Here is a 19113-nt window from a genome sequence, read left to right as displayed (position 1 = left end):
CACAATAACTGTGATATGAAATTTTCATATCGTTACATCCCTAGGTGCTATATAAATAAAGTTATATTATTATTATTATATTATTATTATTATTATTATATATTATAACTAAAGACCCTTTTCATGTAAATGTGAGGGTTAACGCCATATAAAAATTGTTAAGAACAGTACAATAACCGTGATATGAAATTTTCATATCACTACATCTCTAGGTGCTATATAAATAAAGTTATTATTATTATTATCATTATTATTATATTATTATTATTATTACAACTAAAGACCCTTTTCATGTAAATGTGAGTGTTAACACCATATGAAAACTCTTAAGAACAGTACAATAACAGTGATATGAAATTTTCATATCGTTACATCCCTAGGTGCTATATAAACAAAGTTATTATTATTATTATTATATTATTGTATTATTATTATTATTAATAACTAAAGACCATTTTCATGTAAATGTGAAGGTTAATGCCATATGAAAACTCTTAAGAACAGTCAAACACAATGCAGGTCAGAGGAAAACAAAGCAGAGGCAGAGTGATAAAGCATGATGGAAAAGGTCAACATACCGTGGTTGTCGTCCGACTGGTTGAACCCACAGAGCTGACAGATGGAGCGGACCCACTTGTTCATCTCCTCCTCGGTTTCAGCCACCAGATAAAAGGTGCGATCCGAGGTCTTGATGTCAAACACGAAGCTGTCCTGGAACTCCTTCCTCTTAAAGGTCAGGCCGGCGTCGACCTGCTCGCAGCAGTGCAGGTCGATGACCCGGATGGGCTTCTTCGAGTGGTCGTTCTTGTAATACTCCAGAACATCGGGGTCACCACTCATGCGGCCGCTGCGAAGTATAAACCAGCGCTTCTTCCAGGCCTGAGAAGAAGAATAAAGATGATCTCAGTGAATAAAAGAGGAAAGAAAAACCCCATTTAAAATCAGTTTTCAGAGCATGATGACGTTCAGGACCTCGGCTGTGTCTGTTTGAGCCCTTCCCATTCTCTGCTGCTGCCTTTATAGATTGTTTTGCCTCTTTTACTTCCTTCGTTTCGTACTATTCCCTTGTGGCCAAAGTCAATGTCATTTGTTCCCCATTCAGTTATCATCCTAACGCATCCTATTGTTCCTTATTGTTTATCTGTCTATTTCTGTTACCTCCATGAATGTCACACTTATTTGTTCATCCTTATCTAAAGATGTTCACTTACTGATGTCAAAGTTTCAACACCAAAGTAATACTGTTGAGCGCTATGACTAAATCTGGTAACTTGGATTTATATTTTACATGTGTAGGAGCTGGCATGTTTTATTTACACTGGGGTACTTGTGAATTAGCTGCGTTTTATGCAAAATGTGCAAAAATAAGTTCAGATGTTGGTGTCATTATTACCCCCCATGGATAATATTAAGAAGTGGTCATTTTCCTTTGGGAAGCTAAAATTAAAATGGCACAATCAGGAAATAAACCAATGTTGCTGTGTTTAAGTCAAATAAATGTAGAAAACCTGGCAAATGACTATGACTTAACCTGATACTAAAAGTCTGGAGAAATATCAGACCATACCCCAAAGAAAACGAAATATAGCCAACCTTAACTTATATTAGCAACAGCAAATAACAACAACAACATAACAATAACAATAACAATAATAATAATAATATAATAATAATAATAATAATAAATTACATTTATAAAGCACTTTTCATTCAGCAGAATCTCAGAGTGCTAATAGCTAATGTTGCTCATTGTAACAACAGCTCATATTAGCATTAAACTACCCTTCATAAAACACTACTCCGATGATACAGTGGAAAAGGTGTCAATTAATTCTGACATACCAAACTATCTTGTTGTCTGTTCACCTCACCGAGTGTTTGAAATTAATCCTAATGTTTCACGTAGTACTGTAAGTGTAAGCTAGGAAGTAGCTAAAGGCTAACGTTAGCTATTGGTTGGAATATGATTCAATCCATCCATCCAATTTTTCACCCTCATTTGTCTTTTCAGTGAACAATCAAGAAGGAAATGGTCAGTTATTTAAAAATGATGATTCTATACATGTATACAATTTGAACACACCAGTAACACCTGTATGATATTATCATTTTGCTAGGAATACACTGCTCTATGTAGCTAGCTAGGCTACAGCTAAGCTACAGCTAAGCTAACACCTGTAAGTGTATTTCTTTTATTTGTGTAAGTACTAAAGTGGTCATATTCTAAATATAAAGGTACCTTCTTGATGCTATTCTTCATCATGTACGTTAAAATGTCTATAATTTGTGTTTTACGTGAAATAGCCAACATAGCTAAACATGAGTCAGCTCTTTTGTACTATTCCACTGTGTAAGATGTCAACAATATGCAATATTTTCCACCTTGTTGTTACGCTCTATGTTTCATACTCTTCACATGTTTATTTCTGTTTACTTGTATAAATGTTACGCCTGTTTCACACATAACTGAAGATCCCTGGTCATTAGCGTCAGAGTTCCAGTATAATACTGCTATTTATGCTACAGTTAAATAAATTCCTGTAGGTGTATTTATTTTATTTGCTGAGGAGCTCCTGAGTGGGTGCAGGCAGAGGGATTCAGAACATATAAATAAATAAAATAATTAGACAAATATCACATTTTTTACTGTTTTTTACTGCTCCAGCATACCCACGACCCTCTTAAATATTAAGTGGTTCGGAAAATGAATGAATGAATGAATGAATTAATTAATTAATTAATGTAGAAATGACTGGAAGACAAAGCACTTGGAAAACATGGCTCCAATATTTACTTGGGTAAATATAGTTCAAACAAATCAGGAAAAGAAACAGGAAATGAGGAAAGGCCTTGTTATTGTATTTATAGAGATCCATTTTTAACTTTTCATCATCAACAAACTACAAATACCCTGTTATTGTATTGAAGTAGATTCTTCAGGTTTCTGTACTTCAATATAATTTCGTTGTACATATGTATAATGACAATAAAGGCATTCTATTCTATTCTATTCTATTACTCTTCTGACCTGTTTTACAATTATCTGTCATTTCTGTTTGACTTCATTTTGCATGTATTTAAGGGAGACTGTTTATGGAGACTGACTTCAACTTACATACGTGTTACGTATGTTTCGGCTTTCATTCATGTAGAAAGCAACGGTTAAAATTGTAAATCCTTGATAACAGAGAAGAAAAAAAAAAAAAAAAAAAATCAAGATTTAATTTTTGTCATATCGCCAACTCTTGCTACAACATAGAATAGAATAGAATAGATCTTTATTGTCACCGTCACAGGAAAAATTAAACTTTGTTTAGCAGCAAAAACAATTAGTGCAAAAAGGTCAGAAAAAAACAAAAAAATCACACAAAATACTGAAAAATGTAAGCAACGTATGAAGCTACAAGATAAAAATTAAATATACATATATTACTAAAGTACTACAAAAAGTACTGATATATACAAAAGCTGACTCTATACTACAGCTAAGAAATATGTACAACAATAAGGATATAAAGTCGTGGAAAAAATTATGAGACCATCAAAAGTCATCAAAAACAATGGTTATGCAATGAAGCACTAACTCCTGTGCGTATCATGGGACTAAAATAGACAGAAACGAAAACATGGAATGCCTAAAAGCACTGTTTTTGTCAGTACAATACCATAGATATTAATGTAAAAACTTATGTGATTTTGGTTATTGTCAAGAAAACATGGAAAATGGATAGATATCAGCTCTGAAATTAAACTATTATGAGCTATTTTTGTTGTTATTATTATATTGTCCAAACAAATGTACCTTTAGTTGTACCAGGCATTACAATGAACAAGAAACTGAAGAAAACAAAGGTGGTCTGATCATTTTTTCCGCGACTGTAGATGGAACAATAACACACAGAAAAGGCAGTCCCCTGGTATATAGAGCACTGCATATCAATGATAACAGACGTAGCAATGCAAAATGCGTAGGAAGACAAAACAGTCAATACAGGAAGAAAAGGTATGAGACCAGGAGAAGAATGCAGTAGTTTTGTATACAAACAGCAGATAGAATTATAGACATTCTTTGTACATCTAGTCTTTGTGTACTGTGCAGAGCTTCTACTTTTGCTCGAGTAAAGACGTCCAATCAAGGCTTCTAATTTTCTCAAAGTGGTGTGAAATGATTTGTATTGTAAGATTGATTCAGTTTGGTTTCCTACTGTATAATAGAATATTACAGTCTCAACAGTACGACTTCAGTTGTGTGTTCAAGATTCAAGACTGTTTATTATCATTATGTGCACATAATGGAGTTTTTCTTAAAGATACAAAAAATTATTAGACCGCCCTTGTTTTCTTCAGTGTTTTCTTAATTTTCAGCTAAAGTAGTTTCATGTCTGATGTTAATTATCTTTCATATTTTCTGGACATTTGGCTGATAATATTTACGAACATAAATGAGTTTTTGTGTGCAGATCTTTTACTTGTAGTGGAGTAGTGTCACAGTGAAGTAATAATTGTTTCCTACTTTTTACTCCTAAATTGATCTTTTCACAATAATTGCATAAATCCTGACATACAGTTGCAGACAAAATTATTAGACCACCCTCGTTTTTTTCAATTTCTTGTTCGTTTTAATGCCTGGTACAAATTAAGGTACATTTGTTTGGACAAATATAATGATAACAACAAAAAAAGCTCATAGTAGTTTAATTTCAGAGCTGATATCTATCCATTTTCCATGGTTTTCTTGATAATAACCAAAATCACTTCAGTTCTTACATTAATATCTATGGCATTGTACTGACAAAAACAGCACTTTTAGGCATTCCATGTTTTCTTTTCTGTCTGTTTTAGTCACATGATACACACAGGAGTTAGTACCGGATTGCATAACCATTGTTTTTGATGACTTTTGATGGTCTAATCATTTTATGCACGACTCAAGAATATGTGCATCAACTTTTGGCAGCCTGTATTTAAATCTCTTTCTGATGTAAACAGGGTCTCATATTAAACCTGAGGCAACAATTGCAATATTTGGTATTTTCATCACATTCTTTTCATTTTAACCAAAAATCTAAAAATCTGATTACCTTCACCACTCTTCCACCTCGTAGACTAATACTACTTAAATGCATCTTTGAGTGTCAAAAAAGTGCTATATAAGTGTGAAGTATTATTTATTATTATTATCATCATCATCATCATCATATTATTATTACCACCTCTGCCATGACGGTTATTTTTGCCAGGGTTTGTTTATTTGTTGGTTTGTTAGCAAGATAACTCAAAAAGTTATGGATGGATTTTCATGAAATTTTCAGGAAATGTTGATACTGGCACAGGAAGAAATGATTAAATTTTGGTGGTGATCGGGTGTGTGTGTGTGTGTGTGTGTGTGTGGGGGGGGGGGGGGGGGGGGGGGGGCAGATATGCCTTGGTGGAGGTCTGCGCTCTCTGAGTGCTTTTCTAGTTATTAAATGGAACGATAAACAACCTCCAACATTTAAATAGTGGTTTCTGGAAATTTTTTTTTTAACATCATTTAAATTTGGGAAAAAATTAGATATTCTATAAGACGATGTGCCAATAAGTTTTTCAGTACTTGGCAACCTGTTCTGAATCACACAAAAGAGGTAGATCCCTCACTTATTCCAGAGTAGTCTTATTAATATGAGTCTGTAACTAATATCTGAGTTGCATATTTTTTTATTATTTATTGTTAATTACCATCTTTTTTATGGTGCAACAGGGTGGGAATGTTCATAGGGTTGGGTTTAAATAATAATAATAATAATAATAATAATGACTATATTATGCTTTTCTGCATGACTCAATGTGTAATAAAAACACTTTGAACAAAAAAGAGTATGTACATCAACATAAAAACACCAAAAAAATAAGTATACTAAGCCAATTATCAGTATGAATCTAAGATTTTGCTGAAATTATATTATTGTTTATCTATATTACTGTTTAAAACTGCACCATCTTGTCATCTTGTTTTGTTTCTGCAACTTTCTTTTTGTAAATAGGGTAGGCATAAATAAGCTGTTGCCTCTGCCTACACCTTTTCGCCCATGTTTAATCTAGAAATCCAAACTGTATGTATGTATTTATCATATTTTGTTAAATGGACAAATAAATGACTTACTATATCAAGACTACGTACATTGTAGAAAAGAATCATGAAACACAGTATGTGCAATGGACCAGTGCAGTAAACAGAATGTGCCGTTAGGATGCAATTATGTGCAATATTGTGTCGACTGCTGATGAAAACGACTAACATATACAAACAATGAGTAGGTTACTGTGTTAGCGCACATGTGGTTTGGTACGTGTGTTAGAGGCTGCGGGGGTAGACAGCAGGTGTTTACTCCCTCCCAACGTACTTCCTGTGCTGATATCCCTCTGTGAGCAAAGACAGAAGCACTACTCCTCCATGACAACTTCACTACACCACTTCAAGCCCCGCCCCCTTTCCGGAACCATCCAATCAAATTAAACCGTGGCTGGAACAGGAGTTTCCTCGCTGGGTGTAAATAAACATCCCTTGTCACAAGCCACATGAAAGGCTTAAGACAAAGTGTACGCTCCAATAATGTAAAACCCCTGATGACACAGGGGCAGGAAAAGGCAAGTACGCGTTGATTTCACGCTCGTGTCGACACGACACGACTACAACTGGAAATACTGCACACACCAAGAACAGTGGCCTTGATTATAACAGCTCCATACGTTTTCCCAGTAGCTGCTTTTAATGGGACTGTGTGTTCTTTGTGCTGGGAGACAAAAGAGGAAGATAGACCAGGAAGGGATGGGGGGGGGTATGAGGGGGTGGCGGGGATGTTGGACATCTGCCAGCGATGCACTTCCGCCAGGCAATGTCTCTCACATGCAGGCTGCTGACACACAGGATCCTGCAGGCCCCCTTTTCCCTCCATCAACACAGACACCACCGCAAGGCTAGTTAACCCCCACACCCCCCACCTCAAAACCAGAGGCAGACTCACAAACACACAGGCTGCACTACATCTGTCGGGGGTTTTTGGAAAGGTAGTCCACTCTGGGGACGTCGATACAAACTTTACTCCAAACACTTCCGATGTGAAGTTAATGAGAGCTGATGCTTTACTAAACCAGCAAATCTACCGTCAGTCACAGTTAGGGCTGTGTATATACGATACAAATCATAATACTAGGATCACGATATGATATACAGGTGGGGAAGCAAAATTTACAATGAACATTTATTTGTTTTTTCTCAGCAGGCACTACGTCAATTGTTTTGAAACCAAACATATATTGATGTCATAATCATACCTAACACTATTATCCATACCTTTTCAGAAACTTTTGCCCATATGAGTAATCAGGAAAGCAAACGTCAAGAGTGTGTGATTTGCTGAATGCACTCGTCACACCAAAGGAGATTTCAAAAATACTTGGAGTGTCCATAAAGACTGTTTATAATGGAAAGAAGAGAATGACTATGAGCAAAACTATTACCAGAAAGTCTGGAAGATACTATTAAAGAAGAATGGGAGAAGTTGTCACCCGATATTTGAGGAACACTTGCGCAAGTTTCAGGAAGCGTGTGAAGGCAGTTATTGAGAAAGAAGGAGGACACATAGAATAAAAACATTTTCTATTATGTCAATTTTCTTGTGGCAAATAAATTCTCATGACTTTCAATAAACTAATTGGTCATACACTGTCTTTCAATCCCTGCCTCAAAATATTGTAAATTTTGCTTCCCCACCCTGTAAGTGTAGAACAAACATAAAAAGCCAGTGTATCTCTGTTAGAGGGGTCCATCTGTGGAATAATCTGGAGCAAAACTTAAAAATGTCGTCTTCAATTTGTGCATTTAAAAGGATGTATAAATCCACTATAACAACAAAATATAGAACATTATAGAAGTACGCAAAAAAATAAGATATTATTGTAGTTAACTGGTTATCATGATAAGATATCATCACATTTATTGATCATTGTATTTGGAGTAAATATTTAAAGTGCATATAAATATTATAGTCAATATTAAATGAGAGCTGATGCTTTACTAAACCAGCAAATCTACCGTCAGTCACAGTTAGGGCTGTGTATATACGATACAAATCACAATACTAGGATCATGATACGATATAAGTGTAGAACAAACATAAAAAGCCAGTGTATCACTGTTAGGGGTCCATCTGTGGAATAATCTGGAGCAAAACTTAAAAATGTCGTCTTCAATTTGTGCATTTAAAAGGATGTATAAATCCACTATAATAAAATATAAAATTATAGAAGTATGCATAAATAATTTATTATTGTAGTATATTGGTTATCATGATAAGAAGATATTATCACATTTATTGATCATTGTACAGGGGTTGGACAAAATAATGGAAACACCTTAAAGAATCAACAAAATATAATTTAATATGGTGTAGGTCCGCCTTTTGCGGCAATTACAGCCTCGTTCTCCGAGGTATTGATTCATACAACTTGTGAATTGTTTCCAAAGGAATTTTAAGCCATTCTTCAGTTAGAATACCCTCCAACTCTTTTAGAGACGATGGCGGTGGAAATCGACGTCTTACTTGAATCTCTAAAACTGACCATAAATGCTCAATAATGTTGAGGTCTGGGGACTGTGCCGGCCATACGAGATGTTCAACTTCATTAGAATGTTCCTCATGCCATTCTTTAACAATTCTAGCTGATGGATTGGGGCATTATCATCTTGAGGTGAAGGTGTTTCCATTATTTTGTCCAACCCTGTAATATCACAGTGTCAAATCTTCTCTATGTTTTATAATGAAAAAAGTAAAATTACATTATGAAAAGATACATATTGTGGTTTTTTGTGTGTGTTTTTTTTTATTCTCCTTTCTGTATATGATGCACATACATAGTAAAAAACAGTGTCAGTTTAACTCTTAGAGAGTTGAATTTAACTCTGTTTCAAATAACATTTGGTCCCACTCAAAATCAAGTAAAATTTACTATTGCAACAACACATCATCGGTAGGGTAAAACTAACCAGTCTCATGACGGTCTAAAATTTAGTCAAGTAAAATTTATGGCCAATGTTAAATTTCCAGAGTTAATTCTACTCAATTCAGTGTCAAAATTTACAATGAAATGTGTAAAAATATTTAACACTGTTGTGTTTTCACTCTGTTAGAGTAATATGATTACACTTTATAGAGCTATTTTTACTCCAAATGTAGCCTAAAAATGACTCTATAATGTATTCATATTTATTTCTCTGCAGTGTTATTTTCTCCATCAGTTTGCTCCCTACACTAATACTGAAACAATGTAGAATTGTAGGGATCCCTACAAGGTTTTATAGTGAAAAAAGTAAAATTACATTATTAAAAGGTACATACTGTGGTTTTTTTGTGTATTTTTTTGCTCTCATTTTCTGTATATGATGTACATACACAGTAAAAAAAACAGTGTCAATTTACCTCTTAGAGAGTTGACTTTAACTCTGTTTCAGATAACATTTGGTTTCACTCAAAATTAGAGTAAAATTTACTCTCTGGCCAGTGTAAAATTTTCAGTTAATTCTACTCAATTCAGTGTCAAAATTAACAGTGAAATGTCTAAAAAAATTGACAATGTGGTGTTTTCACACTGTTAGAGTAATATTATTACACTTTATAGAGCTATCTTTACTCCAAATGTAGTTTATAAATGACTCTATAATGTGTCAATATTATTTCTCTGCAGTGTTATTTTCTTCATCACTTTGCTCCTTACTAATATTGTAACAATGTAGAATTGTAGGGATCCCTACAAGGTTTTATAGTGAAAAAAGTAAAATTACATTATTAAAAGGTACTTATTTTGTTTTTATGTGTTTTTTTTACTCTCATTTTCTATATATGATGTACATACAAAGTAAAAAACAGAGTGTCAGTTTAACTCTTAGAGGGTTGAATTTAACTGTTTCAGATAACATTTGGTCCCACTCAAAGTTAGAGTAAAATTTACTCTCTGGCCATTGTCAAATTTTCAGAGTTAATTGTACTCAATTTAGTGTCAAAATTAAGAATGAAATGTGTAAAAATATCTAACACTGTGGTGTTTTCACACTGTTAGAGTAATACGGTTACACTTTATAGAGCTATTTTTACTCCAAATGTAATTTAAAAATGACTATAAAGTGTTAATATTTATTTCTCTGCAGTGTTATTTTCTTCATCAGTTTGCACCCTCTGCTAATATTGAAACAATCTAGAATTGCAGGGTTTTCAAGGTGGGGGGTCATGAGATGATTTTCAGAATTTTCTTTAAATAGTTGTTCAGTTTCTAATGATAGCTTAATATAGCTTATAGCTTAATTTCTTAAAATATTTTCCTCTGTATTTTGCATTTTTCAGTGAAAATCATGTGTTTTCCTATATTTAATTCATTGATCATGCGGATGTTCATAAAAAGCTCAAATTAAAGTTGAGGGTTATTATATCAGAAACAGAGAAACTGAAAAAAAAAAAAAAAGGATTTTTCCAGTAAAATATATCATTAACTGTACATAAACCAAGTGTCTTATCCACTGTCATTGATCCAACTCCACTGGTTTTACTGGTCAATCAATGTTGTAGAAGATGATGGTGTTTCCATGGTAACTACAGAGCCTCTGAACATCCAGATGGGTCATATCTGATGACCATGAAAAGATGACAAACTGCTTTTTACACCAATTATTTACATTAATTGATAGGATTAGTGGATCAACAGTTATTAAATATTTTAGATCAGTAGATGGTTTTGGTCGTCAGTGGCTGTTTGGGTCTTCGTGGGTTAAAAAAACAAACAAACAAAAAAAAAAAACAAAAATGCTGGCCACTGCAAAGAACATTCTATAAAATAAAAATAATAAAATGTAACTGAAAAACATTAATAGATCAACAGGTATTAAGCATTTTAGATCAGTAGATAGTTTTGGTCGATAGTAGATGTCTAGTCTTTATGGGTTAATCCCACAGGCCGGATTGGACCCTTTTGGTGGCTGTTTTTGGCCCACGAGCCTTATATGTGACACCGCTGGTCTAAGATGTGTGTAAAACTTTGCAGGACTATCAACACGCAAACAACTACATCCCTTTTATGTCTGTGAAGTCGGAGCTTTTGTATGAATTTGCTTGTTTTCCCACAGTATCATTGTTTTGCCGTCTGCCAAAAATAGAGCAAAAACACGTCTACTTATCACGCAGAGGAAACAAAAGGAATTGGCAAGACAAACCAGTTTGGGTTCTATTTGTAGACGCAAACTGAATCAAAAGATTGTTTAGTGCAGCTTTGTTATTGGGTGTTTCCTTCCAATTTATTTCAAATAGATGCAGACGTCGTCTCCGCTATAGCGTTTCTGTATCTGTAAGCGGCTGCTCAGGACAAACGGGGGTGGGGGTTGGAACAAGGTGAGATGGAGGTTTTATATGATAATACAGGAAAAGTGAAGAGGATAAACACTGTGCACTCACAGATACGGGAGTTTGACCTTTTTTTCTCAGAGTGTCTAGTGTTGGCAGACTGTTCTTTAGCTGCATGTGAGCTGGAATGGTTTTCATTTGAGATTTTAAGGCTGGACACTGATACTGATTATTAGTTATTAACAAGATTTGATCACCAATACGGAAGATATTTGCAGTAAAAGTGTATCAGCTTTTGTCACGCCTACAGGGTGGGGGAGCAAAATTTACAATGAACATTTATTTGTTTTTTCTCAGCAGGCACTACATCAACTGTTTTGAAACCAAACATATATTGATGTCTAATCATACCTAACACTATTATCCATACCTTTTCAAAACTTTTGCCCATATGAGTAATCAGGAAAGCAAACGTCAAAGAGTGTGTGATTTGCTGAATGCACTCGTCACACCAAAGGAGATTTCAAAAATAGTTAGTGTCCATAAAGACTGTTTATAATGGGAAGAAGAGAATGACTATGAGCAAAACTATTAGGAGAAAGTCTGGAAGATACTATTAAAGAAGAATGGAGAAGTTGTCACCCCAATATTTGAGGAACACTTGCGCAAGTTTCAGGAAGCGTGTGAAGGCAGTTATTGAGAAAGAAGGAGGACACATAGAATAAAAACATTTTCTATGATGTCAATTTTCTTGTGGCAAATAAATTCTCATGACTTTCAATAAACTAATTGGTCATACACTGTCTTTCAATCCCTGCCTCAAAATATTGTAAATTTTGCTTCCCCACCCTGTATAAATCTGCATTGAAATACCTTCAATCTGACTGACACTGAAAGACAAAGGTATCCTACTGTCATTTTTTGCACTAAACCAGGCATATTTGACATCACTCATTTTCCTCTCAGAGTTCTGTAATGAATCAAACATATTTTTACGCACAAAGACGTAAATAAATAAACTCAGTCAAACATCCGGTTCATTATTCCAATCCAACCCACGGGATCCAGTTGAAATGCAAAAATTACATTGAAGATGTTAATGTTCAAGTGTATTAAACTCATTTTCAGGTTCCATGTACAAACCAATGGGATCTCAAGTGGGTCAGACTAGTAAAATACAATCAAATAACCTATGCACAATGACACCTCCAAATTCCAAACTTTTTCATCAATATTATTCCTGTTACTAAATGTTTCCTGCCTTTGTACATCCACTGCAATCTGTAAGTTAATAATATAATAACAATAACAATATAATAATATTGTTAAAATCGCACTATTTTTTAAAATAAATTCAGGTTGGTTGTGTTTGTTCAAGTTAGTCACATTTTTTAAAGGATACTTTATCGATGTAAACATTTCCATAATTTAATTTTTTAAAAATTTGCACAAAAACCAGAGAAATATTCCAAGTTTACATTATTTAAAGGTTATTATGCTATTATTTTACTAGTCTGGCCCACTTGAGATCAAACTGGGCTGTATGTGGCCCGGTTTAAGATAACTCTAAAGTATCCGTAAATCAGAATAACTGCACGTATTAGTCTTTATTTCTGATGTAATAGCAAAACGACACTTATCCAAACTGTGCATGTTAATGTGGAATAAACCCAAACCCTTGATCCTGCATTGGATGCTAAAGTATTATAATAAATAAACTCAGTAGCCTAGCGACATGTGCTAGCAACATTACAACATGATATCATGAATTATGTAAATATACACGCCACTTTTAATTGGCGTGTTATTTGTACACATTATAAACTTTCTGCGTGTATGCTCGTGCTGCATCAAATACCACGTGATTAGCGGTTAGGGTTAATGATGGGACTTTTGGCTCTTTGAAGGGAGCCGTTCAATCAGGAGCCGTTCCCTGAAAAGAGCCGTTCAAAAGACTGGCTGTTTTATGTTTTTTGCATTATTTTGAAACACCAATGTTTTAATGACTAAATAGGCTACATGTGATGACTGACATCACATTTTAAAGGTGTTTAATTGGCGCGGCAGTAAATATTTACCGTAAAAAAGAATAGTTAGTTCAAATGTGTGGGCTAAATACATGACATGAGAGGTGACATGAGGCAAATGCTGGAATTGGACCAAAAACATCACAGTACATTATGTGGACTAGTCTGTAGCCTAAAAATGAAGAAGAAAATAAAACATTTTTCAAATGAAATAACATTTTCTTTGGCTCATTACTCACAGGTGGTCACTCACTCATTCTCAAACTTTTCTCCGGTTTCAACCAGTCTTCCAGCTCCGCCTCCTCCGGTATGCTCACCTCACGCTTCAAACTGTTTTTTTTTGCCACCTTCTTGCCATGAGGCATGCGCAGTGTGCAAACACTCTTTTTTTTCTGGTCGAACATACTCCTTCTACCCAATGCCTCCCCAGTGACGCTAAATTGACAGGCAATCGGACACTCCCTCCTTTAAAAAAAAATAATAAATAAATAAAAAATGAACGGCTCTTTACAAAGATTCGGTTCCCATCGTTCTTTTCAAAGAGCTGTTCAAAAGATTTGATTCGTTTGTGAACGTCACATCACTAGTTAGGGTTAGCGGCTACAGATATGTAAACCAGAGAGCTTGGCGTAAAGTGACACGTGAGCAGTTAGTGTTGCATAACATGCAACAGGATGAAAATACATATGTATAGCGCACCAAATAACTTAAGAACTGGCGTGGCATACAACACAATTTCATGAGATCAGTCTGAGCATTAATACTACAAACCCATAGGTTAAGGAAATGCTTATGTGCAAAAATACTGTAATTACAATAATAAACTTGGACATTAATCAGAGGAAAGGTTTATTAACAGTTAGGTTAGTGTGTTATTTTTTCTTCTGAGATGTAAATCATATGACAGATGAACAAATTTTAGTAAAATCTAATGAGTTGGTTGAAAAATGTACGCATTATAGTACTTATTTGGAAAAAAAACCAAAAACATCTCCATTTACTTTTGCAATTTCACAGAAGAGTTTTCACTGTTGACCATATGAGGCCTTATTTATTTTTAGTCTCAGATCATCTTTACCCAGTTCTATCTCTATTTTCTCATGTTTTTAAGCTGTAAACAGTTAAACTTTCTGCTTGTCATCCCCTCTGTCTGCCCTGCTTCCTGTCTCTGTACGCTGCGTCTAAGAAAATAAGACAGAAAACACAAAAAGGTGGAACATTGAGAAGGTAACGGCTGCTAGTGTTGTGAAAAAAAAAAAAAAAAGGGAAAAAACCGACCTATCTCTGCACACAAATCAATGCACAGCCTGTTATCACGAACGCAGCAACCAAGACAGTTGTTAAATTACAAACGGAGTACGTAAATGAGTAAACAACCAAAGGCCTACAGTACTTCATATTAAATCTCGATCGCGTCTTCCATTTTCTGCTCAGACTTGACCTTTGTTTAACTTTGATCTTTTCTGCAGAAAGAGCAGTGGAACATGATGAAGAAATGGGAGTTACATCATGTCCTGTGTGGTTTGCAATTTATTGCTCAGGCAATCATGTGACTCTCAGATATGATATTATAGGAGTGTGTGATTACTGAGGTCTGTCCAGTCCAATAGTTAATAAGGGCAGTGTGTCTCGGCTGAATCCGCTTCTTTTTTTTTTTTTTTTCCCAAACAGTGATGCAGCTTCAGCCAAAGTCACAGAGGAGGAGGAGGAGGGGGAGATCTGGGAGAGTTCAACCCACTTTTACAGCTTCAGCCCTCACTTCCCAGCGTTTAGACAGTGATCGATGGGCTTAGACATGCTCTGTAGGACAGGCGGTGGGTGGGTTAGCTCATTTTGTTGTGTCCTCCTCCCCCATGATTTACTTTACAGGGGGGAAGTTTGTTGAAATTTTAAGAAAGAAATGTGTGCCAGAGAGAAGTGGGGGAAAAAAAAAAAAAAAAAAAAGCTGCACTACCAGTTCGGATCCCACTGAATTCCCACGGGCCTCTTTCTGCCTGCATATTTCACGCAGGATTTTCGATCTCGAATGTAAAAGTGTGACGCAAGGAAACATGATTCAGTCCTTTCATTCACTTCGCTCTTCAATCAGGCAACAACCGCTTTTCCTGTGGAAAATAATCGGTTCTATTTTTAGCGTGACGAGGCTTACTAAATGAGTCGTCTTCTTCTCTGTGGTTGAGAGCTGTTGCCGTCCCGGGTTAATATGCTGGCCACAGTTGAAGGATGCTAGGAATAACCCAGCTGGGTCGCTCTGACCTCTTCAAACTGGGCAGCTTTCCAGGTCTCAATTAAGCAGCGTTCTCTCCTTCCAGAAAAGGCCATAATATTTAAATGGGGCTTGAAACAGTCATGGCATTTATCTCAGGATGGTTTAATGGTAGTGAACTAGAATCTCAACACTGATGTATGCAGTGTTGATGACTGTGCTCTTCTATGAAATAAGGAACTAGACACATAAATGAAATCATTTACTGTTAGTTTTTTTCGTCAGGATCTGTTTTTCACAAACTCTTACCAGTTTACCCTTTAAAGGAGTGATATTTTACTTCTTTAAATGGAATTCTGCATTTTCAAACATTTCCCTGTGCGCTACATAAACTGTAAATGCTATGTTTGGGTCTGAATTCTTCATTAATTCAACTCCACAGGTCCATCTTCAACCCTATTTCTGAGTAATGACACCAGAAAGGTGGTTTTGAGCGCTGGCCCTTTAAATGCAAATGAGCCACTTCAAGCCCCACCCCCTCCAGGTTGTTGACTGTGCTGATCTGTCCCGTTCAACCAACAACTGAACATTTCTATATTCAGCTCGAAGTTTGGACATATTTTTCAGTTTTACTACAACCGCTACTACTGACAAACATTATGTCGTACTGGAGAAACATTCGTCAGAAGTCTTGACCTTATATTGTGCAAATGTCGTGATGTAACAAATTAAGCAGGAATTAAAACGGTTGTAGAAATCTACTCAATTTTTGCCCAAATGAATATAAGATAGCTTTGCAGCACCTGGAGGGTTCAAATTCAACTGTATGAACTATTAGGGTCCAAATACACAAATAAATGAACCAAAGACTAATAAAACTGGGTTTAGCAAAATATGAACCCCTTTAAACCACTGCATCTCTCCGACGCTAGCTACTTTTGCACTTTATAGCATTCAAATTACTGGAGTTTATGCTATCCACAAAATTCAAACAGCATCAGAAAGATGAGATCCTGACTTGTCAGACACTTTACAACACCAATGTGGTACTCTATTAAAGTAGAAAGGTACCAAAGACTAATAAAAGTTGGTGGAAGTCTTTGACCTTATATGTGCAAATGTTGTGACGTAACTAAGTCATAAAATGTAACAAATAAAGCAGGAATTGAAATAGGTTGTAGATTCTACTCAATTTTTGCCCAAATGCATTATAAAGATAGCTTTGGAGCACCTGGGGGGTTCAAATTCAAACTTTTGGAACTATTAGCGTCCAAATACACAAATAAATGACCCAAAGACTAATAAAAGTGGGTTTAGCAAAATATGACCCTTTAAACAATTGCAATCTCTCTGATGCTAGCTACATTTTGCACTTTACAACATTCAAATTACGGTAACTTCTGACCTGTTTATGCTAGCCACAAAATTCAAACAGTATCAGAAAGATGAGATCCTGAGCTTTCAGACGCTTTATAATACTTTACGACAGCAATGCAGGACTCTATTACAAGTAGAAAGGTACCAAAGATTAATAAAAGTGGTCGGAAGTCTTGACCTTATATGTGCAAATGTTACGTAACTAGTTATAAAACGTAACAAATTAAGCAGGAATTAAAACAGGTTGTAGAAATCCACTCGATTTGGCCAAAATGAATCTAAAGATAGCTTTGCAGCACCTGGAGGGTTCAAATTTAAACTTTTGGAACTATTAGAGTCCCAAATATATAAATCAATGAACCAAAGACTAATAAAAGTGGATTAACAAATATGACCCCTTTAAAGAACTGCAATCTCTCCGATGCTAGCTACATTTTGCACTTCATAGCATTCAAATTACTGTAACTTCTGACCTGTTTATGCTGTCCACAAAATTAAATTCACAGAAAGATGAGATCCTGAGGTTTCCGACACTTTATAACACTTTACGACAGCAACGCAGGACTCTATTACAAGTAGAGAGGAACTGTTTCACACAGGCTAAAAACGCCTGGAAAAATATGAAGCCACAATATGGATAATGAACTGTTCAAGACCAAAAAGCATGTTTGAGTAGATGTAAAATAGTTGAAAGTTAATTTTTGCAATGATGTCAAAAAGTGGACATTTATAGTTGTTTTGGAAAATAAATATGCAAAAAACTTCAAGTCCACTTCTTTTTTTTTTTTTTTTTTGACTCAAACACAGTTTTAAGCATTTATTATTCATAATAATGATAATAATGGCCAGATATTGAAAATTAAGTTCTTCCTGAAAAGAAAGATGCAAAAAGAATTGGCAAAAAAAGACATTTTCTGACAGTTTTATTGCAAAGAAGGCATGAGACACCTGTTATAATAGCAGTCTTAAAGGGTTAATCCACATTAGTGAATATTTATAGCAGCCCTTGATAACGGAAAATTATAATATGGTTTTTTTTATCACAACTGCACTGCACAACTCATCAGATGGTGGGTGACGATTGTTTTGTTCACACTTTTTTTCGACTTCCTGATTGTTGTTCCAGCGGTAAAATGTGAGAGCCACATACCAATGAGGTCATGATGCTTCTTCTGTGTATATTATAATAGAAAAGAAAAAAGTAAAAATAGTCTCATGCGTTGCCTCTGGAGTACTTTAGCTTCAGAGATAACACGGTTACAGTCTGCACTTCGGACAAAAAAAAAAGAAGAGAAAAAAACGGTTGAGTAGCGTTGACTGTGAAAAAATTAAAAGGACCAGTGTTACTGAGAAGAGCTTTTTAGTAACAGTTTAAATATAGAAAGACACGCTCCACTTCTGCATGTTTGGACTCAGCAGGTTACAATAAAAAGTTAACAGGCAGACTGAATAGATTGGCCTCTTCCCATTTGGACAGTTTGATCATCTGCAGATCATACAAAGCAAAACATTTCAACTAAAAGATTCTATACATATGTGACCTGTTTGTCATCAACATTTTGGAGAAATCTTTATTAAATCTAATCAAATTACATGTTTTAACCCTTAGTTACTCATATGCAATAGAGTCAAAATCCTGCCCCGTAATATGTCACAGATGTCAGTGGATGTTATCATCGACGACACTTTTATTTGTATCAGATTGTGAACGTATGTAATTTTTATAAAGATTACACACAAGTCATGTTGAGTGATGTTATCCTTATTCAGCTTCATAGAGCAACTGAAGAGGTTTCTGCTGCTTCAACTTGTGGTGATTTTATCTTTTTTTTTAAGATTTATCAGGTTCTAAAGAGGGAAGTGGAATGTGACGAAGTAACGGTACTTTGGTATTAATGGTGTGTATCACAAAAGTTAATGATGCATTAAAAACATTATTTTTTTCTCACCACTGGTTGTAAAGTCCCATGAGGAGCACGAAGAAGGAAGACTTTTTTTTTTTTTTTTTTTAAATTTTTGTGTAATTCAGTTAGATAAAGCATTTAACTATTTACCCAATTGTTTTAACGTCATGACATTATGTGATAGGGGGGGCATGGGGGTGCAGTGGTTAGCTCTGAGTTGATTCCCAGTTAAA

At 35.1% G+C, this 19113-nt stretch overlaps 1 protein-coding gene and 1 long non-coding RNA gene across 2 annotated transcripts in view; both read right to left on the bottom strand.

Moving 5' to 3' along the window:
- Nucleotides 1–504: 504 nt before the first annotated feature.
- The window catches only part of LOC115431154 (GRB2-associated-binding protein 2-like), an 80506-nt gene continuing 61897 nt past the window's right edge, over nt 505–19113 (bottom strand). Inside the window, exon 2 of the mRNA XM_030151389.1 lies at nt 505–879. Coding sequence (XP_030007249.1) covers nt 505–879 — 375 coding nt within the window. The remainder of the gene's footprint in view (nt 880–19113) is intronic.
- LOC115431014 (uncharacterized) lies at nt 2228–9553 on the bottom strand. Its single transcript, XR_003937044.1, has 3 exons — nt 9508–9553; nt 8894–8966; nt 2228–2239 (listed from the first exon to the last, which is right to left on the bottom strand). It is a non-coding gene; the product is annotated as an uncharacterized LOC115431014 (long non-coding RNA).

The sequence above is a fragment of the Sphaeramia orbicularis genome, chromosome 13 (assembly GCF_902148855.1).
Source record: "Sphaeramia orbicularis chromosome 13, fSphaOr1.1, whole genome shotgun sequence".
Lineage (NCBI taxonomy): Eukaryota > Metazoa > Chordata > Actinopteri > Kurtiformes > Apogonidae > Sphaeramia > Sphaeramia orbicularis.
This window is presented reverse-complemented; position numbering and strand designations above follow the sequence as displayed.